Source organism: Rhea americana, unplaced genomic scaffold (genome assembly GCF_003343005.1).
Source record: "Rhea americana isolate MKP2758 unplaced genomic scaffold, rheAme1 scaffold_16, whole genome shotgun sequence".
Classification (NCBI taxonomy): Eukaryota; Metazoa; Chordata; class Aves; order Rheiformes; family Rheidae; genus Rhea; species Rhea americana.
The window spans coordinates 5267878-5292920 of NW_028185705.1; the positions used below are offsets into that span (position 1 = coordinate 5267878).

A 25043-nucleotide genomic window follows, 5' to 3' on the forward strand; every position below is an offset into this window, starting at 1 on the left:
GTTAATAAGAAAAAAAAAAAAGACACCCATGCACAGAGTCACCACACACACACACCTTCATCTACAAAACAGCCTTATAAGACTAAAGAAGAACAAGGTTAAGTCCTAAAGTAGCGGTGTTTAAAAACATCAACAGGGTAGAATCCTAGCTAGTCCAGTTTATCTGCAAATACTCTTTTCTTCCTGTGTTTAGCTGTAGTTAAGGTATTACATGAGGAACTTCTGGCTGTCCCATGAGGAGCTGTTTCTACAGATCTCAACAGATTTAACATTTCAGAGAAAAAGGTGCGTTTTACTGGAACCAATAGATACATGGTACCATAATATATTCTTCAAGCTTAGATCTATTTAGACTGTTTCAGGTTGCTAAAGGAGGAATGTGAAGTGAGACCAAGAACCTATACTCATTTCAAGAAAAGAGCTGCAGTTCCAACTGTCTGCCACTTGAGCTAACAACATGATCTCACTATAGACCACTTTAATCAGGGGTTTTAGGAATGCAAGTGACACCTACTCTTGATACATTCCAGCTCCCCTTGAAGTCTGCCAGCTTAAAGGTGTTGCATGGTATAATAAACTGGCTGAATTGCTGTTGCGGAGTACTGAGACAAAAGGGGTGTTACTCTTATTAACAGACAAATCTGCTACAAAGACAGCAGGAAAGACTGCATTCCATAGGGTTCCCATCTCTTGCCCACTTCCCCACCGCCCAGCAAAAAGAGACAAGCAAATAGGTTTAAGTTATGTATTTGTGTAAACACCAGAACATTTTGCTATACAATAGAAAAGTTACTCTCCTTATATTCTTAGAGGAGCCCTGAATACCTTGGAATACCTGTGTCCTGCAAGTATTAATCTGTTCCACATGTGCATTTCCTGCTTTGTACACCAACTGAAAGCAAGCTTGAACAACAGTAAATAGCAACTACACTCCTGCAACAGGTAAAAATGCCTTGTTACAATTGTTTATTCCTTCACTTTAGATATGTAGTCAGCCAGTTTGTTGATACTCTCCTCCTGCTGTTCTAGAGCATCCAGTATAATGCCCATAGGGGTCTTCTTCAAACCTATTCCTTCCATTTTGTTCTCCAGTTTGTTCTTTATGTTCCGAAGCCTCAGAGAAGCATGAACAAACATCACTGCACAACAGAAACACACTGATTAATAATTAATGCCCAATGAATGCATAATTGTTATAGCATCCATCTTAAGATAAATTCAAAGCCATATCATCTGAAGAAGCTGAAGTCCAAATGGCTGCTTAAATAACTAAGTACCCATTTAATATTCTTTATGCATCTCTGAAACAGTAATAACATTAAAAATTGTGCTGTTTTGTGCTCTCCCCTGCCCCACCACCCCCAGCTTTGTTTCGGGATATTTTAGATAATGAGATAGTAAAGCCAACAGCCAATTTAGACTCTGCAGACTTACTTGGGAAGGATCTAGTCTCCTACTTCCCAGCCCCCCAAGAGAAGTGAAAAATACTTGCAGAGCAGAGGAAGTGTGATCCCAAACATGAACACCATGACGTCTCCCAGGTAGGAAATCAAGAGGTAGCTAGACAGCATAATGGCCACTACGAAGGTGGTTGGGTACTGCTTCTTCAGCCTGCGGAGTATATCCTTGTTGTGCGACACCCACACAAACCCCATAAACACCAGCACCACCACAGTGCCACCAATAAGCATGTTCAGGGGACTCAGAAATCTGGAGAGAGAGGAAAAAAAAAAGAAAACCACACACACACAACATGTTTCAGAGCCTTTGTTATTTGTGTCCACATATTAAACCCACAGTTCACTAGATGACTTTTAGTAACTAAGGAGATGAGGCATTAAGTCAGTCAGTCAGTCATTGTTGGTATCAAAACCTTTATCAACCTCAGATTTTTACACAGAGGCTAATAAAGCCACTTCACTTCAGACCCAGAGTCAGCAAATCCCAATGGCAGATGAAGCCAGCATCAATTACACAAAGGAYTGATCTTTTCTCTACAAAAGACCAAACCCAAAACTCTTGTCTAGAGTCTAGAAAAGAAAAAGGAAGGCGGGGGGGAGATGTTGAGTACAGGAAGTTGCTATTTTAAATGCTTTTAAAKCTTGAATGCTATACATCAAACTTCATAGGTATTAATGTCCAAATGCATACCTAGAAGTAGCTTCACAGTAATTCACTACAGCAAGAAGAGAATCAAAGTCGTTCTCTACCCCACTACCATGGCAAATTTTCTTTTCTGCTYAAGGAAGAACAATGACTGGTTACAGCAAACCTACGTTAGGCTTTGAGAACACCAAGATGCTGATACAAGTTGTTATACTCATTCCCTTGCCAAGTCAGCATTAGATTCTGAGGTAACTCTAGAGTAAATTGAAGAAGGATTGGGTGAGGGGTAGGGAAGGATTTCCCAACAGTTATGATTCCAGAACACACTGAATCAGAGCAAGGGTTAGAACCTGGACTTCAATCCCTTATTTARCTTCGACTTTACTGTTCTGAATAATCCCTCTTCTTGGTTTATACCTGAAAGAATATAAATTTCTATTAACCTGCAGAAGGAGCTTACCAGCACCAGCACAGCAGATGCAAACCCAGGCCCAAACAASCATGTTCCAGAGTCAGGAGGAATGCTGGTACAGGATAAAGATCATGTAGGAAGTATGAGAAGAGCCAGGCTTGGCAAGAGGAGCACAGCTGAGGTTTGTATTCTATTATTGTTATCAGAGTTACCAAGTAAACCTAGCCATTGGGTGGGATCAGCTTTGGACTGTGAACAGCATGTGTCCCTTTTTTTGGACCAGGATGAGAACATCACCTGCTCAAACCACTTTCCCAAGTATCTTAGAGGTTGTTTTGTCCCCAGCATTTAGCTGTGACTTTACACAAAATCTAGGCTCTATTATATTTCAATTATACATTAATAAGCTATGTGATTTCATGAGCACTCTGATTTACTTGCTTATTTGTGCACTGACCTAATTAMATTGCTGCTGAATGCTCTGAAGTGCTGCAACTACCATGGCAGTATAAYGCTGCTCAGATAAAGCCAGATGTCATCAAGATTTACTCTGCTAGGCTTTGGAGTTGGTCTTAATTTTCCAAAACTAATAGATCCAATGAGTCATTACTCTGCAACACTGATGAAGAGGATGCAATAGTTTGTGATCTCTGCTCGACATCCTGCAGAAGCAGRTGAAATCTGTTGCTGAGCTGGTAAGCTGACACTGTAACTGCAGTGCCAGGGCTCTTCCTTCTCTAAGAGAGCACTRTCTAAGAATTATTTCAAAGCAGAGACTGCCTCTTGATTCTTTAAGTCAGTTGTGCCAACAGAAGACAGGACAACTGGATGGAAATAGATTAAAATTCAAGCTGGTTCCCCACCTGCTTCTGCTACTCATGTTGGAGCGCCAGCACGGCTTTTGGGAAATGGTGATAGGGCAGACCTGCTTGTTGCATCTGAGTCACTCCCTGCAGCCAGCCAGGTTATATTTAGCTCTGAACTGTCAATCTAAAGTTTCCAGGCTGGAAAAAGTGAACAGCATTGCTCTGGAAAAAAAAAAAAGTCAGTTTAATCTGTACTCCTCTGCAGCAAGACGAGGTGGCCCATGACTGGACTACACTGATGTCCAATTTACATAAATACTACCACATTTACAAGATTCTTGAGGCAGAATTCATCTCCACTTCCCAGCTACTTTTGAACAGAACYGGTCAAACTCAGTTAGACAGCTTGTAAATACCACATTTCTCATTCCCAAAGGCTATTGACTATCTTAAACAAGATAATCCTAGAGGGAACGAAGGGTAGGGCAAAACTCCACTCTGCCGCATTTTCCTCTCAACATTTTATCTTCTCATCCATGCCTCTGATATAGTTACAGCTTCAGAAATTGATGAAGAGCAACCTTCCCATATTTAGAAGCAAAGGACTGAAGACTTCTCTGTTCTACATTTCTTTCCTGTACAGGTTCTGTATAACTGGTTGGCTGTAAGGGATGTAAAGAGGAGGCGGGGGAAACTACAATATATTCCCTCCCACACCTCCCCCTCCCCCCAAATTCAAAAGATCCCATTTTCCAGGGTAAAGTTAACTGAATTACATGTTTTCTAAAGTGGGCTGCATTCCAATGCATACAAAGAAACAGTGAGTATCAAATGAGGTTATTCAGAGCCACATGAAAACAGATGGAGATAGCAGTTGCCACTGAAAACTGGTATTCAAATTATTAGCCATGTGTCCACAGACTTCAGTGCTGTTGATTACAGTAATGGATAGTGTTTCATATGCCAAGCTCCCCTTTACTGCTTGAACTGCCCAAAGACGCAGTGTAATTCACAGTTCTACTCAAGATTTTACTAAATATTACTACACAGAAGCTTTTTTGCTGTCAATGACATTGCAAAGGCAAATAAAGGCAAATCTCCATTAGCCATTTTTACTCAGATCAGTTGGCATAACCCTTTCAGTAGCACAATAACTAAGCACTAGAAAAAAAAAAAAAAAACACATGCAAATTATTTCAGAACACCAGTGTCTAGGAAAAGCAGCACTATACAAAGATCAGTTTAAGAGCCCTAGAAGTCACCTTATAATAGAACCAATAACATTGATATTGACCTTATTTATATCCAGATAAAATCACAGAAAGACAGATTCATTCTCAGACAAGAAGGCTGAAAGCCTTTCAAAACTGCAGAGATAAGGTAAGTGACTAGCCATCAATTATATTACAAGGTACTTTCTAAACGTAATTCCCTTTATGAAGGATTTATTGGACCTCTCAAGTATTTAAACACGTACCACAGACCTAGAAGCATAGCAGCATTATGGTAACTTGAGTTTATGACTTGGAGGGGAAAAAACAAAAAACAAACAAACAAAAAAAACCCCACAGCCCTTGGGAAGCTGGGGGGTGGGGGGGGAAAGAAATCAACTGGTTCTCATTATCTCAAAATAAATCAGTATAGCAGGACTAAACACCATTTAGAGGTGCAAAGAGCCCAGAACAGACAGCTCCCTAACTGGATGCTTTGCTGCACTGCTCTCTGCGATAAGCAGAAACAACTATGGCAGGATACTGCAACCTCCAGAACAGCTGGGACAAACTGACTAGGAAGGACCATCAATAACAGTTAGTTCCAGCAATGCCTCCGGGCTACAGCAGCTACTTGCAGTTGTACCCCTGCTGTCCTTCAGGGCATTGCCTCAGCATTTGCTTCCATACAAAGCAAAGAGAAAAAGAATAATATGAAAGCAGTTTGCCTGGCTTCAGGCTGGATGAAGGGCAACAAGGCCACAGGCATTGTCCTGTTCTGGGTAAGACTGTGGTATTTGTTGAGTAGTATCCAAGAACAGCGCAGATACCAGCAGCTTGGAGTGTAGCTGCGTGGGAAGGACTGGTAGCTAAGCAGATACCTCTGACCAGCAAAAATAAATCAAGATGAGATACTACTTTTTCTACAGGATTCACATTTCCAGACTCTGCCTACATGTTTCACAGAATGGGTCGAAGGAAAGTCCAAAAAGTTAGACTTCTAATGACTTACCACACTGCCTGTTCCTGACAGGTTATTTTATATGTCTGTGCCTAAGTGTGGAGATACAGCAGAAGAGATGATCTGTTTATTTGAAGAAGATATGGCTATGGTATAGAGGAACCCAATCAGGTTAGACTCATCTTTTGTGCAAGACAAGCCTCTTGCAACCTAAGCCCAGAAAGCAGAGTTCACATAAAAAGCAAGAGCAAGCTCCCTCCATCCTTAAATCTTTTCCATCTTAGAAGACCAGCTCAGTGTGATTATTCAGCAGTTGCTATCACACCTGTTTCCCTTCCTGTGACCAAGCAAGTCTAAACAAAAACCTGAATAAGAGACTTGCAATCATTGAGAATATCCTTTTACTTAGAGCAGCTCAGTTAGGTCATTACATCAAAAAAGCATGAAAATTCCCTTTTAAGAGAGCTTGTATTCCACCCTGTTCCAAGTGGTGGGCAGATGACAGCAGCTGAATTAATATATGAGGAAGGAAGCATTTAATGACATTAGAGTACAGATCAATTTCTGTCTCCCTTCTCCTCATACTTCTAACTTCAGTGAGGTTATATAGCTGTAAATAATGGTAGCATGTAAGAATATGAATGGCATGTTGTCCTTTCAGTAACAAGTTTGGTCACAGCCAGGTGATAGCCCTCAGCATCTAAAGATTTAAGCACTGCTTCCTTACTGGCTGCCTCTCATTCACATTGCTGCGAGAACAGGAGCTAGATTCCTTCCTCCAAAATTACCAGCCCTCTATGAAGTTATATAGTATGCAACATATGTTTTGGAGCAACATGCATTGCTTACTCATTCATACTCTTTCATTAGGCATTAGAAAAAAAACTAAACATTTTACTGTTCCRGAGTTTTTGATGTGCCAAGGGAATTACTAAAAGCAAGTCAGTCAGCTAAGGTGGTGGTCTGAGAAAACAAGCATTTTTTTCATTGCTAGGAGTAGTACAGAGGCCAGTAGATGTTTAGAGCAGAAGGGAAAAAGGCAAAGAGACAAAGCAGTTTATTGAATATTAAGTACTGGATATTGGATATTAAGTCACATGAGAATGAAGGCTCTTAAGAATGCCTTCAGTTAAGGCACTTTGGAATACATTATAATTTTTAGATATTATCAGACTTGAAAACTAATCTTTAGCAACTACCTGACAACAATAGCATAAAACCCCATGAGTTTAAGTAGTCAGTTTGAACAGCAAAACAGAGAAGCCATGTGAGAGTAGGTGAGAGCACAAATAACACATTAGATATGTCGATAGTTTCAGATGGGGGAAACAAGTTGCAAGCTATTGTGGGAGGCACTATTTTTAATAAACATCTATAAAGCACTGATGATGATAGGGCCCTGGCTCCTGGCAAGAATGGGCAGTTATTGTCAGCACCCTTACATCTGGGAGAAGGGGCACAGTTCCGCTTAGCAACTTTTTTCCTTCAGTGGTCTATTGTAACAGAGTTGGGGGGGGGGGGAAGATGAGCACACTAGTCCTGACTCATTCTTAAAGGAATTATTTAGGAAGGAAAGAGACCAGGCTGCTGTCACCAGCCTGTTTGAGTAGAGTAGCACTCATCCAGTACTTTTAGTTTCTCATTCACAGATTTATTGTTCCCTGCTTACTTGTGTAGGTTGAAAGCAAGATACACAATGGCAAAGCACTGAACATTATTTACATGTAACAGTAGCTATTAGAGAAAGCAGCTGGAGGAGGAGGAGACAAGGGAACCATGCAGTAGAGCTCATTACAGTTCCACTACGTTAACAGTAAGGTTATTCCATACCTTGAAGAGAGATGGTGAAAGGTTGGAGATGTCAATTCTCTCGTACAAGAGGCAGTAAATTGAAACTATGGAAATAAGCATGGGACTTCCAGCATCAAGAAAGCTGTAAGCTAAAATTTCTATGTTAGCCCAGGACCACCACAGCTATCATGCTATAATAATGCTGAAAACACTATCTCTGTTACACACCTGCCATTCTAATTAGATCATTTAAGATCAGGTAGAGTTGATTATAAGCCAAGTTTAGTTTTGATCACAGAAGGACTACTGCATTAGCTGTTTGCATAATCCAGCCCCAAGGCCTGCATAAAGTTCTGGAGTTCCTAAAAAGCTCCATGATTCATCATTTTTCACTCAGGGATTCCTTCACAACACAGAAGGAAATAAGATAAATTTATATTGATGACTAAGTTGTAATCAGAAGAACTTTCTTTGCCTTACTCTGCCTTTCTCCTAAAAGCCATGATGTTGCCAAGTAAAAACTGTTTATAGAAATGGATAGTTTTTCCTCTGCTGAAGTGTTACTCTCTTCCCTTCAGAGCTCTTCTCCCTKCCCCTTTTATTTCAGCATTAGAAGAATAAGATTTGCCATATATTAAGGTCTCTAAGAGGTGCAATAAAAGAAAAGAAATAAATCTAAGATTAAGCTCTAACTCCAAGTGTTCCTTGTCCAGGATTTTTAACTCAGTCAAGTACCACTCAATATTAAGAGCCAGTTGTTCTGATGTTAATCTCTACCTTCTGTGGCTCCCTTCTACCTTCCTTCCCTCCCTCGCTCCAAGCAAAATAGAAATATTGAGCTGGAAGTAAGTGAGAGAGACATCACACTTGATCTGAACAAGAGATGAGAGTACAGAAGGGGAAAGGAATTTAGGAGACTGAATAAGATTTGTTGCCATTTCAGTTTTCCAGCTAGGGATATCAAAACTGCTTAATTCCCCTCCCCCCAAGCTCTCTTGGGGAGATGAGTTTTCCCCCCGTGTTTTCCAGAACCACTTTGATTTTGCCTAGTCATTTAGAACTGGCTACAATATCTCACTGCTAAACAAGGGCAGATGAATACAGAAGCATAGACCACAGTGGTGCAAGAATGGCAAGAGCATTGCCATCTCTTTTTACCAGTCTGATAGTCTCAGGAGTTGACTACACCACATCCCCACCAAAAAAGAAGAAGAAAATACAGTATTTTGGGACCCCTCCTTTCACAAAACATAGCTCAAAACTCACTGCAATCCAAAGCATCTTAACGGAGTCCGGGTTGAGAGCTTTATAAGCCCTAACTAGATACAACTTGTCTAACAAAAAACAGATTTAAAAGAATTTTAAGCCTTTGCAACATACAAGATAAGACACACAGCCGTCAAAGCAGCTTTGGCCTAGTGTCTAGGCAGCCCTCCAATTTAGGCATTTGCCCATTGTGGGGAGCAAAGGAAGTTTACTCCTACTTCCATATTAAAAACTTAATCATCACAGCCTCTGCTGTGTTTCTTGCTTAAGATGTTAGGTCAAAGAAAGACTTGAAAGAGACTCACATAGGCCTTAACTCAAAAGATGGTTAGAAGGTCATTTCCCAATTCTCTTTAGGAAAACTAGGCCTGATGGGAACAAACTACCAGCATACTGTCCTGCCTCAAATGAGATGAGCACGTACCATAACATATTTTGTATTTAAAGCTCTTCAGTAAGAGTTAGATCAGGAGCAAGAGAAATTTATTCTGTCTCCTTTACATAAATGCAAAACTGTAATAACAACTCTGTTCTACATTAATTCAAAGCAAAGTTTATCTCAGCTTGCTCAGCTGCTGCTGACAGATTTAAGCAGGAAGCGTTAGGTCACCACAGAGGATGCAATTTAGTTTTTCAGAGAGCAGCTATATCCGGCCCTTAAACCCATCACTACCTTCTGCCAGGCATACTGTGCCCTTACAGGAACCAAAAACAAACAACCCCCCCCAAACCCGGCACCTGGAGCCCCCACATTTGTGCCGAGTGGTTTAAGCAGCCTCAACGGAAGAGGAAGATTGCTCTCAGATCTGTTAGCCTATCTCCTCAAAAAAAGAAAATAAAGACCCCCAACCCCCCACCCAAATGGACACCCTAAATCCTACTATAAAAAGCTCACTAACCTAAAAACAGAGAAAAATTAAAAAAAAWCAGCCCCACAAAGCTGCAGCCGCGGCGTTGCTATCAAAACGAGATCCCCCGCGGCCGCCGGCACTGACCCCACGATGGAGACGACGCTGGCGGCCACCATCAGGTAGTTGGTCTGATAGTAGAGGAGGTTGCTGACCACCCTGTTGTTCCATTTGGAGATGTCCTTGAAGTCGGGCCGCGCGAAGCGGTCCGAGCCGGGGAAGAAGTCGTCCCAGGCCCGCAGCGGCGCCACCTGCACCTCCATGACGGCCGCTTCCTCCTCCTCCTCCGCCGCCGCGACGGCGGCGCCGGCGCCGCGCAGGCCCTAAGAGCGCCGCGGCGGCGCCGCCCCGGGGCGGCTCGCTGGTTGGCGGCGGCGGCGGCCGGCGCAGCGCCGCGGGCGGGCTCGAAAGCCGCGGCGCCTGGTCTGCGCGGGATTAACGCGGCGGGAGGGGGGAAATGCGGTGGCGGCCGCGGAGGCAGCAGGCGCAGAGAGCGGCTGCTTCCTCCCACCCGGGAAAAATAACGACGCGGGGCTCTCTGGAGGTCCTGTGTGCACACGCGGGCCCTGAACCCGCCCACACGCACCCCTGAACCCTTCAGGGAGGATCCAGCAGTGCCAGCAGCCCTGGTAACTCCCGCTCCAGCGGCGCGTGTTCAACCCAGTCCCTTCTGACCCCCGTTCTCCGCGGGCCAAGCGTGGCGCCGCCGCGGGCCGCGTGTGCCGCCGCCGCCGCMGTGATGGACGGCGGGGAGGGAAGCCCTCCCGTTGCCATGGAGATTGGCCTTCCCGGCGCCGCTCTGCGCGCCTGCCTGCACCTCTACGGGCCTGCCCGGCAGCGGCGCTCTAGCAAAGCGCCCCCTCCATAGAGGCGCCGCGGCAGGGCGGCGGGGCATTGTGGGAAGCAGAGGGAAATATGGCGGATGGTGAGGAACCGTAAGTGCCCTGTATGTGCGCGCTCGGCCGCCCCCTCGCCCCGCTCCCGGGGACGGGCGGGCCCTGGGGCCCCTCTCCCTCCTCCCCGGTCTCTGCAGCGCGATACTGACCCTTCTTTTATTCTCTCTCTTTTAGGGAGAAGAAAAGAAGGAGGCTAGAGGAGCTGCTGGCGGATGGGTTAGTGCGGGGCTGCGGGCGCGGGGGCTCCCGGCCCGGGGCAGGCAGCGGCAGGCAGGGCAGCCCAGGGCGGCCGGTAGGTCAGGGCGAGGCCGCAGCCCCTGCGGGAGGTGCGGGGCGGGCGCAGGGGCCCGGCCCGGCCCGGCTCGGGCGGGGCGGGGCGGTGCCGGCCCGGCGCGGGGGCTGGGGGTGCGGGCGGGGAAGGCCCGGGAGGGGTGAGGCCTGGGGACGAGGACTGTCCTGGGAGAGGGCCGGGGCGGGAGCCTGGGGCTTGCCGCTTGGCTGGCGCGCTGTGGCAGGAGGGGAAGGAGCTGCGCTGCCGCTTCTAGCTCTAGGCTGGAAGGAAGTGGCTCAATTTGGGCTGAAAATTAAAAATTCAGGCTGCGGAGCAGCTGCTTCTGCTTGTTAAACCCCTAAATTCTACGTGCCTGTCCTAACAGCCTTAAAAAATAGCACGCAGCAACCTAATCTGCTTCCATCCTGTAACACTTCCCTCCTATCTGCTTGTGGCCCTCTTCCCCAAAATCACCAAGCAGACCTGCGTGCCTGAGCAGCAGACTCGCAGGCAGTGCATGTGTGTGTTGGGCTGAGGGTCACAACACTCCTTAGGCRTGTTGGGTGGTGGGGTGCATGTGAAGTCCCTCAAAAGCATGGAGCTTTGGAGATGTGAAGGGGACAGGAAAAAGTTTGGGGCCTAAAGCCGCATAAGGACCTTGGTACTTCAACTTTTAAAAATTTTAGATTTGAAGTTAATTCAATGAAATAAATAAGGTTTCTGTTAAAGTCCAATAATGCAAGTACCTGGTAAAGCTGTAACAATACAAAATTAAGCACTTAAAAAAAAAAAAAGTCTCTAAAGTGAAGCATAAAGTCTCAGGTTGAGTTACTGATGTTTTTCAGATCTCCAAAATGTCCAACCTTACAAAAACTAAACTGTAGAATAATTACAAAAGTGAAACTAAATCTTACTGGCTAAATCTGAAAAGAAAAATACGAATCTAAACAGAAAAAAGGTGCTGCTGGTTAATGGCTGTTTACATAGACTGTATAAAAGCATGAAAAATTAGTTCATAGCAYCACCATGAATAGCTTCAGTGCTTGTTTCCAGTACAATTTAAAAATTGTAATGCAACCTATAGAAACAATTACTGTGAAGTATTTTGACCCATTTTGTTTGCATAAGTCAGTTTTTGATGCTTGTGCATACTGAAACTGGTATACAACAGATGAGTCCAAGGTTCAGAGGAGGGAGTTTTTATACCTTCTTAATACAATCATTTTTTATGTAAATTGTAAAAACTGGGAGAGGTACAAAAGTTGAAGTCAGAGACTTCAGAGTCAGAGACAGCATCTATGAGTTCAAAGAAACCTCTTAGATTTTGTTGAACTATTAATTTATCCTAAGTCAACAGTTGGCAAGGAATGCGTTCAGTCTGCAATCAAAATAGAAGCAGATTATTTTTGCATTTATTTCTTTCCTTCAGTGGAGTTATTCTCAGTTTTTGACAATCTTTTGCAAAATTACTGCGTGTAAATTAAAGTCACTAAGGACATATTATATTGTTCATTTTTCTGAGTGCCATGAGAAAAAAAAAATCATTATCTTGATGTTTTGACTAGATTTTCTTTCTATTTTGAGATGAGACGGGGGAAGTAACAATAAATTTGAACTCAGCAAGAGTTATTGACATAGGCATTCATAGRAGGAAGTAAATAAAACTTATCAGTGATGACAATCTTTCATACTCAAGATTGCAAAGCTCTTTTATAAGGAGCTAAGTTTTTTTTATTAACAGAGAGCATAATTATTCATACTGAGTGGAGCTCTTATTTGAAAAGGGAAGTATGCTGTCTTAAGACTTGTTCTGTATAGGTTGTGATGATCTTATGTTAGAAAAATACATAAGCGAGTTAGCTAGTTTTGAATTATTTCAGGAAGTTTCTTGACATTTTAAATACATAGTTATGTACTATTAGAAGTGACCTGCAAAAGGGGAAAAAATGAAGTGGAGTATTTGATGAAAAAGAATGTCTTTAAAATATAAAATAAGATGATTGCATACATCCTTTTCCAGTTCATATTGCTGACATTGACAGGCTCTGGAGATGACTGTAAAATTGAGCTTTTCTAAATTAAATGATACTAACTGAGGGTAAAGAGCATTCAAGATTATTTTTTTGGGAACATTTGATAAATTGCTTTGGTGATTCAGAGTAGACAATGTTGGGGCATGTTGTTTATTCAGTGCCTCACAATTGCAGTTACCTATTGAAAATCTAATATATGAATTGTGAACTCTCTTAAGTCTGTCAAGAAAGGAATCCAGGTCCTGACACTGAAGAAAAAACAGCARATTTAAAGGAGCAACCTCTTTTTCTATGTCCTCTTTAAATATGAGGGAATTTAAAGCAAAAAGAGTAGAACTTTTTTTTTTTTCCATTTCAGGTCAACTTTTACTAGTCACAACTAAATCAGTGGATCTTACTGAGATGTTAGTTTTTTTTCTCTATTTTGCTTTCCTATGTGTTTATATTATTGCTTTCTAGCTGCACAAAGAAATCCCACTCATGCAAATGTTTATGCGCATAAACATGCATAAAGAACATGCAGATGCTTTTGCAGGAATGATCAGTAATTGAAGTATTTTTAACATTACGTGTGAGGATAAAAATATGTTTTAGAGGTGTGGCTTTTTCTCTAYGGTTTTGCAGCTGAATTTACTATGTTCTGTGCAGAATGGCTGTTGATGGTGGGTGTGGGGACACTGGAGACTGGGAAGGTCGCTGGAACCATGTAAAGAAGTTCCTCGAGCGATCTGGACCATTCACACATCCTGATTTCGAGCCAGGCACTCAAGTGAGAAACACTTATTTTAAATAAAAAAATTTGTAGCGTGTGTTGCAAACTAATGTAAACAGTTTCATTAATTGACCACCAGCAATGTATGATTACTAAAACTGCATGAAAAGCATATATTTTCATCAATGAAACGTTAAGATAGTAGAAGGAACATACTGTATTCTGTGTATAAGCTTGTATTTGTTAATTGTGCACTACCATCTGCAAGTGCTCTCTCTTCGTGTATATATACATTGTACACACGTGAATTCTACTTTGTCTTGGGGTTCCACATGAAAATAGCAGCATTTTGATTTTTGAGAAATTGGACACAATAAGGAATTTCTCATAAGGAGAGAAGGAATTAAGCCTAATAMGAGTACTTACAGAGTTGAGAAGGGTGTTCGGTAGGGTAAAGCAAAATTTAGAGTGTTTTAATCATTTCTTTTGTTTGCCTCCTCTTTTTKTTGTTGTTGTTGTTTCAGAGTTTACAGTTGAGGATATTTTACTGTTAACTTTTAAATATTCTTTTCTAATATTTACTAATGTGTAGCTGCCGTCTGGTAGAACAGTTCACAGAAGGAAGTTATCTAGTTAAAAATTCTCAATTCTTTTTTGAATGGCAATGTTTTCTGTCTGTTTACCTTTATTTTGTGTAATATATGAGCAAACTCTGGAGAAATAAGTGGTCTTTTTAAACGTAAAAGTAAGGTCTCCCTTTATTATTTCCATGGTGAAAATTAATGTAAACAAAATATTGATATCAACAAAGATCTCACTTAAAGTTAGGATATAGGAACTGCATAACTAAACAGCTGATTAAAGTCCAATATCTAATTACACCTGCAAGCACAAACTGTTTTATTGATCTAAGTTGTTTAATGTGAAGCTTGTTAGACACTTAGGCCTATAAATGTGTTATCATAAGTTTTACGAAGCAAAGGACAAATCATACTTTTCCTATTCAAAGTATTAATTTTTCTTTTTTATATTTTCTGCAGGCTCTTGAGTTTTTGTTAAACACATGTAAAGTACTAGTTATTGGAGCAGGAGGATTAGGATGTGAACTCCTGAAAAATCTGGTAATTACTCAGTTTTCATCCTTTATTTCTTAGATTTTRTTTATTTTTTAAAGGAAATTATCCTTTCTACTTCGCTAGTTTGATGACTTTGACTCTATATCACTGTTATACATTTTGATTACACTTTAAAAACATAAAATATGTGACTATACAGACCAATTGTATATATAAACTTGGAGAATGCACTCTGTTAATAAGCTTGAAAGATGATAGTCTAGCATGTTGTACATTATTTTTTAGCCATCTCAAAGCTCGTCGTGAAGAACAGCATGGGACTGTTTGTGTATAGGCAAAAGTTCACATGCAGCCTCAGATACGGTCTAATGTTGAGAGTTTACTCTAGCTGTAAGATCTAAGGAAAGAAGCAAACTTAATAAATCCTGTATGTAACTACAGAAAGAAGTGTTGTTTGGAAGATAATGACTAAAAATGTTTCTTTTCTTATGAAAAGTGATAATTTCAAGTAAGAAAACTAGCTAGTACAAAAACAAGGATTAATAGTCATAGCTAATCTAATTTCAGTTTTTTTTTTTTACATGTTTAGATTATTTCAAAGGGAGGCAGAAATTCCTGGAATTATTCATAATCTTTCACAGTGAAACTAGTAGAGCCAAAATTACTATGTGTACGGGRACCTTCATGTCTTTGGAATCTGTTTTGCTTTCCTGAGCAGCGGATCTTAGGTGTTCTGGTTCTTCTTGATCAGCAAATTCAAGATTATCTCCAAAAGCAGAACCCTCCCTTAGAGTGTAGCTTAGAGTTTAGAWCGATGCACTGCAGAACATCACAAAACATTCCTGTCACTAAAGTCAGTGTTTTTTGTTTTTTTTTAATTGCAGCATTCAGTTTCATTTAACTACAGTTTAGACTATTTCTCTGTGCATGACAGATGTTGTGATTTTATCGGATCAAACCTGCAATACAGTTTTAAGACAATTTTACTTTAACGTTGTTATTTGACAAATTTAGTGATGGACTGTCTGTGGACAGAGGTCAGGTAGAACTTCTGTCAGAGATACTGTGTGTTCTTAGACAGTAAGGTGAATTTCGTTTGCATTCAGTTTCAGCGAGGAATACTGTCTTATTTTGAACTGTGATTTGAGGGTGGATGTGCCACTGCCATTTATATCAACTCTGAAAATTGTGGAAGTTCAGTAAATAWAAAATTTTAGAGGAAGTAAACTTGTTTACCTATTCCTACCCTCTGGAAACAGGAATACTTTTGGTATTTCTTCAGATTCTGCAGTTTTTGCAATAAATACTTGATTTACTCTAGTTTTGAGGGAGCTTAATATAGATGAGCCTACTGTTGCCTTCCGTGTGTTATGATATTGTAGGCTAAAGCAGTATTGCATTTAGTAGRCCACTTTCTTTAACTATTGAAATGTTACTAATTCCATCTATCCAAATATCAGCATTAGCAACCCAACATTTTAACAAAAAAAAAAACCTTATAGGTCTACCTGGAAATGGAATGAAGAAAAAATATTTTTGGTCTTCAAAATGTTGCTTTTTCAGCATCTGAAATGAATTTTGAAGCACTGTAGACATTCTGTTTTCTGTTAAATGAGGCTGACTCTCTTTCTACAGGCGCTATCTGGTTTTAGACAGATCCATGTCATTGATATGGATACTATAGATGTTTCTAATCTCAATCGACAGTTTCTGTTTCGGTAAGTGATATTTTTGTGATTTGACTTTCCATGTTTCTCTCTCTCTCTCTCTCTCTCTCTCTCTCCCCCCACCCCCCTTTTTTTTTAAGATGAACCTAAACAAAATGTATGCATGCAGTTGTTATTTTGGTTGAACAAAATGCCATTAAAGATTTCTGAACTTTCATATCAGAATAGTACTTGCAGTTAACTAAATATTACGTGTAAGTCCTTCTTATTTTAAGATCTGTGGTTTCATGGTTTGATCCTGAAGAAAATTAACATACRTTTCTTACTGTTTAAATACAATTAATGACTAATGGAGAAGGTAGTCATGCACATAGATTGAGTTATCAATTTCTCCGTTACCCTTTTCTTTCAAATAAGATGAAAAAATCATTGTATTTTTTGGAGCTGATAACTTTAATTACAAGGATGTGTTTAGATAACTGGAGCTTTCATTGCTGATGCTTTGTGGGAATGTCTTAGTATTATCCATATTGATAAATTGCCCTACAGTGTCTATTAGTCACTGAATTCAGTATTTGTAAGGCATAGATTTTCAAGACATTGAATGTTACTAAAATTATGGTTTTGAAATTGCTTCTTTTTTTTTCTACCCTAGACCTAAGGATGTTGGACGACCTAAAGCAGAAGTTGCCGCAGAATTCCTTAATAACCGCATTCCTAACTGTGCTGTTGTAGCGTATCCTTTCATAGAGAAGTAGTAGCCATGGAAGGCTTCAAAAAGCCCCAAAAGGCTCTAGGTAGAAAGACTGTCTAAATTTTTTTGCTTCAGTTATTGTTCTYTATACAATAAAAAACAGATTGATTCAGCTAATGATTGAGAGCTCTTTCTCAGAATAGCATTAGCGTACAGGAAATGTGCATGTGGAAAGAAACCTAAGCTTTAATAAACCATTACTTATGTTCCCACTAAATCTGCTTTATTTGAATGAAGCATCCTGATTTTCAGTAGGATATTAGAATTACAAGATTATTCACCGATGTGTCTTGAGTACATAGTGGTAGACACGTTAGATTAAAAACATAAAGCAGCACTGCTGATACAGTGCTTTATGAGAACACATGWTCTGAGCTCCCTAAATAGTTGTCTGCTGAGGTTTCTTCTGCACGTAACTACTATSTTGTGTCCCTTACTTGTTTTGTTAGGTGATACAGCTTCAGCTATAGGAATTTTGAGTCTTCTGACCACTTAGTTTTAGAAAAAAAAATACCATATAAAACTTCAGTGATAAATTATCCAATCTTTTGGCTTTAGGTTTGCAAATAGAAGATCAGTAAAATCAGCTGTTTTAAATGTATTCCTTTACTGTACATACATTCAGATACTTTAAAAAGATTCAAGACATGGATGAAAGCTTCTATCGACGTAAGTGGTATTTGCGTGCAAAACACACATTTGTACTTTAGAATATTGCAGTTGTTGCTTGCTGTTTTTCGTGCTAGTTAGATTGCAGATTATTTTAGTCTTCTATGGTATACTGGAAGTACAATTAACAAACWGACAAAACTTAAATAAAAGTGTCTTTAGATAACCAAGGGGAGATGGTTGAACTACAGTGAGTTCCTGTGGAAAATCTATGGACAGAATATGTTGATTGTCTTAAGAAATATGCATTAATATAGACTTTAAATAACTTTTTTTCCTAGAATTTCATATTATTGTTTGTGGGCTGGACTCTATAATTGCAAGAAGATGGATAAATGGCATGCTGGTAAAGTCTTCGATCTTTTTAAAACCTGGTTATTGCTTGAATATAGATAACTAAAATTGAACAGATTTGTGCTAAATGTATCATTAAAATGAAGTGAGAGATGTTGAAATTCAGTTCTCTGTATTTATTTCTGCCTTTTTTGAAAGAGAATAACATGCATGCTATGTTATGTGCCTTTTTCTTGAGCAGAGTTAGCTAACATTTGTGCAGTGTCCTGCAGGGCTAATTTCAAAGTTAGAGCAAGTTGTTCAGTGCCCTGTGAAGTCAGTTTCCAAAATTACTAGGAATGGAGGTTCCACAACCTCTCTGGATACTTCCATTGTGAAAAGGAATTTTTCCTTATAGCCAAACAGAATTGTCTTGCTGCGACTTAAAAGTGTTGCCWTTTGGAATCTCACTGCTACAAGGAAATAGCATGCTGGATATTGAACTAGATAATTTCAGCATTGTGAACTTGTTTTAAAAATAATGATCTTGAGTATTTACAAGTATTAAAGAAAATAAAAAGGCAAAAAAACCCAAGTTCTCCAAACAAACCAACCAATTATTCCAGTATACTATAAGGAAATAATAATTTTTAATTGGGAGGGAGAGAAGGGCGGGGGGAGATGGTAGGTGAAGCTTTTTTGCACTGACAGATGAGCAATGTTTTATTCATTATGTATCCTTTTAATACCCTATATGTTAAGCATGCAATCTTGTGGTATACCAATAAGAATAAGATTTCCAAGGTGACTTTTGTTTTCTTCCTATAACTTCTAAAAAAAAMCTCTTTTTTCATTAGATGTCGTTTTTACATTATGAAGATGGTGTCCTGGATCCAAGTTCCATCATACCTTTAATAGATGGAGGGACAGAAGGTTTTAAAGGAAATGCTCGTGTGATTATTCCTGGTATGACAGCATGTGTTGAATGCACACTAGAACTCTATCCTCCTCAGGTAATTACAGCCTTTGATATTTTCTTTTTTTATATTCCATTCTTTGATTTGCTTGTTTTTCTTCCTAAAACTGTACTAAATGCCTTTTTAWTTTTTTTCCTGTTTTGTGCTTGTTTTCTTACCTCACCAGGTCAATTTTCCCATGTGTACTATTGCATCTATGCCCAGACTACCAGAGCATTGTATTGAGTATGTCAGGATATTGCAGTGGCCAAAGGAGCAGCCTTTTGGAGGTAATTAGTATATTGCATCAGTGCTAAATTATCATCTTAACTTGTTTTGACTTCAGGATTAAACTCTGTTTAGTCAAACAATCTTCTTACCTTCTGTTGACCTCTTGTGGCTCATTGTCATAATGAATCTGAGCCTCCTCCGAGCTGGTAGTAGCTTCTCTCTCCTCAGATTGGCCTTYCAGTCCCATATTTGTTTGTACATTTACCTGTTTCTCACTGTACAGTATCTTTCCTGACCCAAAATGTAACCTGTAACTCCTTTACAAATCTGAAGARTTAAGAGAGTTTGTGTATAAAATGTGTTAGAACTTAAGATTTTTATAGAAATCATACTTYGATTTTTTTTGAGTGCAATAGCGTCAAGTTTTAATTGTTAAATGGGATATTCATTTTCATCCAAATTAAACAAGATATTTTTAAACAAAAATAACTTTGTGCTTGTGAAGAACTATTGCAGCTGTTACTTATCTGTAAATTAACTTTCCTGTAGAAGATGTTCCTTTGGATGGGGATGACCCTGAACATATACAGTGGATTTATCAGAAGTCTTTAGAAAGAGCATCGCAATTTAATATTAAAGGTGTTACTTACAGACTCACCCAAGGTAAGGRTATGGCATTTCACTAAATTTGTGGCATTGCAATTGGACTGAATTGGCATTCTTTGTACTTACTATGACTAAGCTGGCAGCTCTGCTGGGAAAGAAGTAGTGGCCTTCTTCCTGGAGAGCTTAAAAGAGAAACAAGTATCTTTTTTTTTTATCTGCCAGCGCAAATACTTCATGATGAGTCAGACATTTAGACATTCTTGATGAATCAGACTGGGGAACTTATGTGGGACAAAACTGAATGTTCTTTTTGCCTTTTTAATTTTAACCTGGAGCCGCTTCACAATTTGCTTTACACTGTGACTGCTTTTGCTGGCTCAAAGAGTGGGAACAAAAGAACATAACTGTCTYTTTTTTTTAGGAACAGTTTATGCCAGTTTAGGCTAGTTAAGACTGCAGTGTCTCTTTTTTTTATGGCTGTGTGTGCTTCTGTTCATGTGCAAGTGAAGAATGCTGCCACGTATTTAATCAGCATTTTAAAATAACCACATAGAAAAGAAGTGAAGAATCTCATAYGTAATCTCTGGAAATGAGTTCTATGGCGTGTGGAGGGGTTGTGGTAACTTTATACTTATTTGCTAACTTGTAGTACTGAGAATAAATTTGAAATGTTGGACTTGAAATATCATGCTTGAACCTCAGTCTGCCTTTCTGTCAAAGAATGGCAAGCTGACTGCTTGTGCACCTTCCTCAGATTTCATCTATTGTATTGCATAGGATCTTTTGGTTTGCAGTAGTTTATACTAGCTTCTTCAATATTTTTTTTTGCATAGACATGAGATTTCTGGTTATAAATACAATTATGTACATAGAAATGGCTGCACAGTTTTCAGTGTTTRAAGATGGTTTCATTATAAAGTATACAGCAGAAAAAAGGCTGAAGAAATTACAATTCTTATATTGGTGTGTGTGTTTTTGAGTCTGAAGGAGTGCAGTAATACTAAGAAGCCACAAGAACTTAAGACTTCGGAGGAAGTCACTGTCTTTTTGGCCGGGCCTGAGAAAAGAGTGACTCCTCCCTGTTGCCGATGGTACTAACTTTAAACACAGGAACTTGCTTTACATCCACAGAGATACTGTGCTGTTTGTCTGGGAGGGTTCAGTAAGAGTTGGATGAAGGTGCCAATACAGTTTGGCAAGTCTGTTGTTGCATAAGGAATACCAAAACCGAATATCTCTATGCATTTCTCCTGTTAACCAGGAATAAAACTGTTGTAAATTAACTTCTTATGCTAAATAAGCAAACTTGTTTTTGGAATTGGTTCACTAATTCTTTGTGTGATATCTTTCTTTTCACCTCCGCATACTTTATCTGTTCTTTAAAAGAGAATAAAAAGCACTAAAGTCCTCGAGAAGCATGGCATTATATTTTGTAGTTAGCAAAGTTCTAGGAGAGTTTGAAGTAGCTTGAGTTGCGCCCTTCTGTAATTATTCTGACTAAAAGTCATCTCACAGCATAGTTCCTGGAAAAGATAAAACTGTATGTTTTGTTTCTACAGGCGTTGTTAAACGAATTATTCCAGCAGTAGCTTCTACAAACGCAGTAATTGCAGGTATGCTAAAAGAACCAGAATATGATTTCTAACTCATYTCCCCTCTAGTGTATAGAGTTTAGATTTTTGTAAGGCACCAGTTGGGACTTAAGAACTTGGGGAGGAAAACATTAATTTTTAAGTAGGTCTAATTTATTCTTACTCTTTCATTTCTGTTTTCTGTGGAGAAACTGCATATGATTGTGCATTGATTTTAAACTCATATATGCCTGTGGGAGTGAGCAACAGCATTTGAGAGTGAAAAAATACTAACTAGAAAACACTATGTATATATATGATTAACACAGTCTCAGATTTGTGCTGAATCTATTGTATTAATTTGTAGTACTACCAGCTACCTTCAGGTAGCTATTTATTTTTCTCTTTCCAAACTGCTGTATTTTTTTTTTCACTTTTTTGGTGCAACTTTGTGCACTAAGGTCTGTATGTTGAGATAGAAAAGCAACAGAATTGTATTGGTTTTTATTCTTCCAGCTGTCTGCGCCACTGAAGTTTTTAAAATAGCCACAAGGTACTTCATTTCTTATTAATAACTTACATGATTTCCAATACTATGTCTTGTATTAGCACTAACTTACTTGGTTTTTTTACAGTGCATACATTCCTCTTAACAACTACTTGGTGTTCAATGATGTGGATGGATTATACACATACACATTTGAAGCTGAAAGAAAGGTTGGTACCATTAAAAGCTTGCAGGATTGTTTCCATGGTTTTTTTGGTTGCATTTTCTATGAATTTCTGAAACCAAAATTGAACCTCTCTGGCCTCTGGCACTRTACCTAAATACTTTTTACATTTTGAAAGGAGAAACTACAATGTTGCCAGTCTGTTCCTTCTCCAGAATATTGTTGTCAGTATGTATGAGGGGGTATTTTTGTTTTAACTTGTGTGGTTTGGTGTTATGACAGAGGGGACCTGTCCATGTGTAGCAACAGGGTTAGTCATAGCTGGAAGAGGTTAACCTCCAGTTCAAGATGTCTTATTTAATGGAAGCTTTTGATGCCCTGTCCTTTTTTGCACTGTCCCCACGCAGTGCTAAAACATGTTCTTCTACCAATCAGTTTCCCCTTCAAAATTACGTAGTGTACTAAGGGCATGTTTAATGTTTTGCTTGTTTAGCCAAAATTTCTAGCTATTTATGAAGTAGCCCGTGGTATAGGGAGGTTCTTCAGACAGCTAGTGCTAGCTGATTGCTTGTACAACAGTRGTATTTAAACACTGTTGTTGCTTCTCCTGTGCTAGTTGTGGAGGAAAATGGTACTCGATTTTTTGGGAAGTGAATCCCAAAGATTTACCCTATAATATAAAGAAATGCATTTTACAGAATAAAACACAGAAGCAAATCTGCTCAAAAAGAGGCTATGACAAAAATGGTTTCCAAGTTTGTAGTACTCCTAAATTTGAGGTCAAGTGAAATTTGTAGTTCGTAAACACACAGCTGATATCGGGAGTCAGTCAGTTGAAGAGTGAACAAATTCACTGGGAACTGCATTTTGTCTGTAATATTTTTGCGACAGTATTAACACTTMTAATGAAACAAAGAGGAGAGGCAAATAGTTGCAAGCACTTTATTAGCAGTATTTTAAAAGCATATTTACCATAACCTTTGCTACTGTGCTGCTTTTTTGCAGGAGAACTGTCCAGCCTGCAGCCAACTTCCCCAAAACATAGAGATTTCCCCATCAGCTAAACTGCAGGAGATCTTGGATTACTTGACAAATAATGCTTCATTGTAAGTGTGCAACTATTCCAACTTACTTGATGATTTTTATTTAGTGTATCGAAAAAGACATTTCTAAATCCATTTTTATCTGATTGTGTCTCTTTTTTTTTTAATGTTTTGTATATATAGGCAAATGAAATCTCCAGCAATCACAGCAACCATGTATGGGGGGAATAAAACACTTTACTTACAGGTATTCTGAACCTACTTAATTTTGTTTAATACTCTTACTTTTTAAAAAACGTAATTGACTTAATTTGAAATGGAATACTTTTTCCTTTTTCCTCCAGACTGTAGCTTCAATTGAAGAACGAACAAGGCCGAATCTTTCCAAGACGCTGAAAGGTATCTTTCAGTTGCCACATGTAGATTTTCAAGATACTCCCCTAAACAGAAAGATACAGTTACTCATTTTTTGCCTCTATGTGGCATGTTTAGCTTTGTTTTGCACTAATAGGAGAGTTAAACTGTGTATAAATGGAAAAAAAAAGTCAGTACATCCCTGACTGAAGATATTTAGCTATCGAGGTACATGATGTAAGAGTAAGACTTGATTTAAGTGACATCACTGATCACCATTCCCCTGCAAATTATGTTTGAAATAGAATTTTTCTCAAAAAGCAACTTAAAAAGAGGGCAAAGAAACCTCTCAAATTGTTCATTTCCATGGCAGGCAAAAACAGACCTTAGAAGACAGAATGGTCTTTTTCAATTTCTACTCTTTTCCTGTTATTTTCAGTATGCAGTGTTACCTTTTTACATGCAGTATAGCTTTCTTAGATTCTTTGGTGATGAGCATTGAATTGTTGAAATATGAAGTGTGAGCAGATGTCATTTRGTGAAGAAATCGGACTGCTTTATTATAAAGGTTGAGTGATTGTATTAACATACATCAGTAGTGATTAATGTACTTTTGACAAGTTCTGTTAGTTTCCTGATTGAATTAGATTATTACCAGTGTAGCAAATGAGCAGCATGCAGCTTTATTTCTTGATTATGGTTTGTGGGGATGGCCCTTTTTTTTTTTTTAAACACAAGTTTGTTGTAGTTGAACTTTTCTTTCTGTTTCAGAATTGGGGCTTGTGGATGGCCAGGAACTTGCAGTTGCTGATGTTACTACACCACAAACTATGCTGTTCAAACTTCATTTTACTACTTAATTCACCCATAAGTAAACTACTTATACAGAGGAATTTATATCCAACTTATGAAACAAATGTACATTGTGGATGTTAAAGTAACCTGAAATGTTCATGTTAGTGCTAGCATTGTTGAAGGTTAGATAATCCAAATGAATCACCATATTTCAGAATTGTATTTAGAAGCCAATATTTGGTGGATTGTATTTGTATAAATGCTTAATAATGTACAGAACCCTGATGTATAGGAATACATTCTTTTTCCAGTTTTTGTTGTCAAAATGTTAATGCTTTCACACACATGAAAATTTTAGGGTGGCCAAAATACTTGTTTTGTTGTTGAATTTGAACACATGCACGCACGTGAAGAGATACCTTTCAAAAGGGACTACAGAGATCTAGGTCTAAATTTAAACACTGCTAGACATTTGCTGAGTCACCTTACTGACCCCTTTTGGTTTTAGATTAAAATAAGCATTGTTTCCTCTATTTGATCAATCTATAAAAGGTGTTAAATATGGAAGAGATCGCTTAGTTCACAAGCGATCTCTACAAAAAGACAAACATGAAAATCCGGTCATGTATATTTGCAATCCACAAACGGCTGCTGCGCGTAGTATTGCAGGATTATGTTCAGGTATCACTGGTGCTGTTCCGATATTTATTAATAAAAACCATAAAGATACCTTAGTTTGTGGCATATCAGTGGGCATTTGCGAGTGTTATAACCTTATAACCCTGGTCTCCACGGCACTTGGAAGGGGCCTTGGAGCGGAGCCACCTGTTCTCCAGTGGCCGAGCACACGGGAGCGGCCTGGTTTTGTGGGACTTCAGGTGATGATTTCTAGGTGCCGAGGCTGAAAGGAAAACACGCGTGGCTGTTTGCGKTAAGCCGCCCTCTGTAACCACCAGCTGAAGCAACATTAAAAAACGGGGAACGAAGCTGTAAGTTTAACGTCT

At 39.3% G+C, this 25043-nt stretch overlaps 2 protein-coding genes across 7 annotated transcripts; one reads left to right on the forward strand and one right to left on the reverse strand.

Moving 5' to 3' along the window:
• Nucleotides 1–731: 731 nt before the first annotated feature.
• On the reverse strand, nt 732–10201 carry ARL6IP5 (ARF like GTPase 6 interacting protein 5). The gene is made up of 3 exons (XM_085300078.1): nt 9549–10201; nt 1493–1710; nt 732–1139 (listed from the first exon to the last, which is right to left on the reverse strand). Exons 1-3 carry the CDS (start codon nt 9722–9724, stop codon nt 967–969), a joined length of 567 nt encoding a protein of 188 aa, XP_085156204.1. The 5' UTR covers nt 9725–10201; the 3' UTR covers nt 732–966.
• Nucleotides 10202–10330: 129 nt separating this feature from the next.
• On the forward strand, nt 10331–24768 carry UBA3 (ubiquitin like modifier activating enzyme 3). 6 transcript variants are annotated; one of them, XM_085300079.1, is made up of 18 exons: nt 10331–10396; nt 10532–10573; nt 13310–13430; nt 14414–14494; nt 16085–16167; nt 16772–16852; nt 17496–17539; nt 17821–17885; nt 18670–18825; nt 18956–19058; nt 19549–19662; nt 21165–21218; nt 21693–21729; nt 21812–21893; nt 22853–22953; nt 23074–23137; nt 23235–23289; nt 24016–24768. In XM_085300079.1, exons 1-18 carry the CDS (start codon nt 10377–10379, stop codon nt 24102–24104), a joined length of 1392 nt encoding a protein of 463 aa, XP_085156205.1. In that variant the 5' UTR covers nt 10331–10376; the 3' UTR covers nt 24105–24768. The 6 variants fall into 6 exon arrangements, with proteins under 6 accessions (XP_085156205.1, XP_085156206.1, XP_085156207.1 ...); XM_085300081.1 differs by having other exon boundaries at nt 10364–10407; XM_085300084.1 differs by having other exon boundaries at nt 10365–10386.
• The last annotated feature ends 275 nt before the right edge of the window (nt 24769–25043 follow it).

Coding starts and splice junctions, on each gene's coding strand:
- ARL6IP5 (XM_085300078.1), bottom strand. CDS start 9,724: ATGGAGGTGCAGGTGGCGCCGCTGCGGGCCTGGGACGACTTCTTCCCC. Junction 1,711..9,548: donor AGCGTCGTCTCCATCGTGGG/GTCAGTGCCGGC, acceptor CTCTCTCTCCAG/ATTTCTGAGTCCCCTGAACA. Junction 1,140..1,492: donor GATCACACTTCCTCTGCTCT/GCAAGTATTTTT, acceptor TCTGTTGTGCAG/TGATGTTTGTTCATGCTTCT.
- UBA3 (XM_085300079.1), top strand. CDS start 10,377: ATGGCGGATGGTGAGGAACC. Junction 13,431..14,413: donor ATTTCGAGCCAGGCACTCAA/GTGAGAAACACT, acceptor TATTTTCTGCAG/GCTCTTGAGTTTTTGTTAAA. Junction 21,730..21,811: donor GTTTTTAAAATAGCCACAAG/GTACTTCATTTC, acceptor GTTTTTTTACAG/TGCATACATTCCTCTTAACA.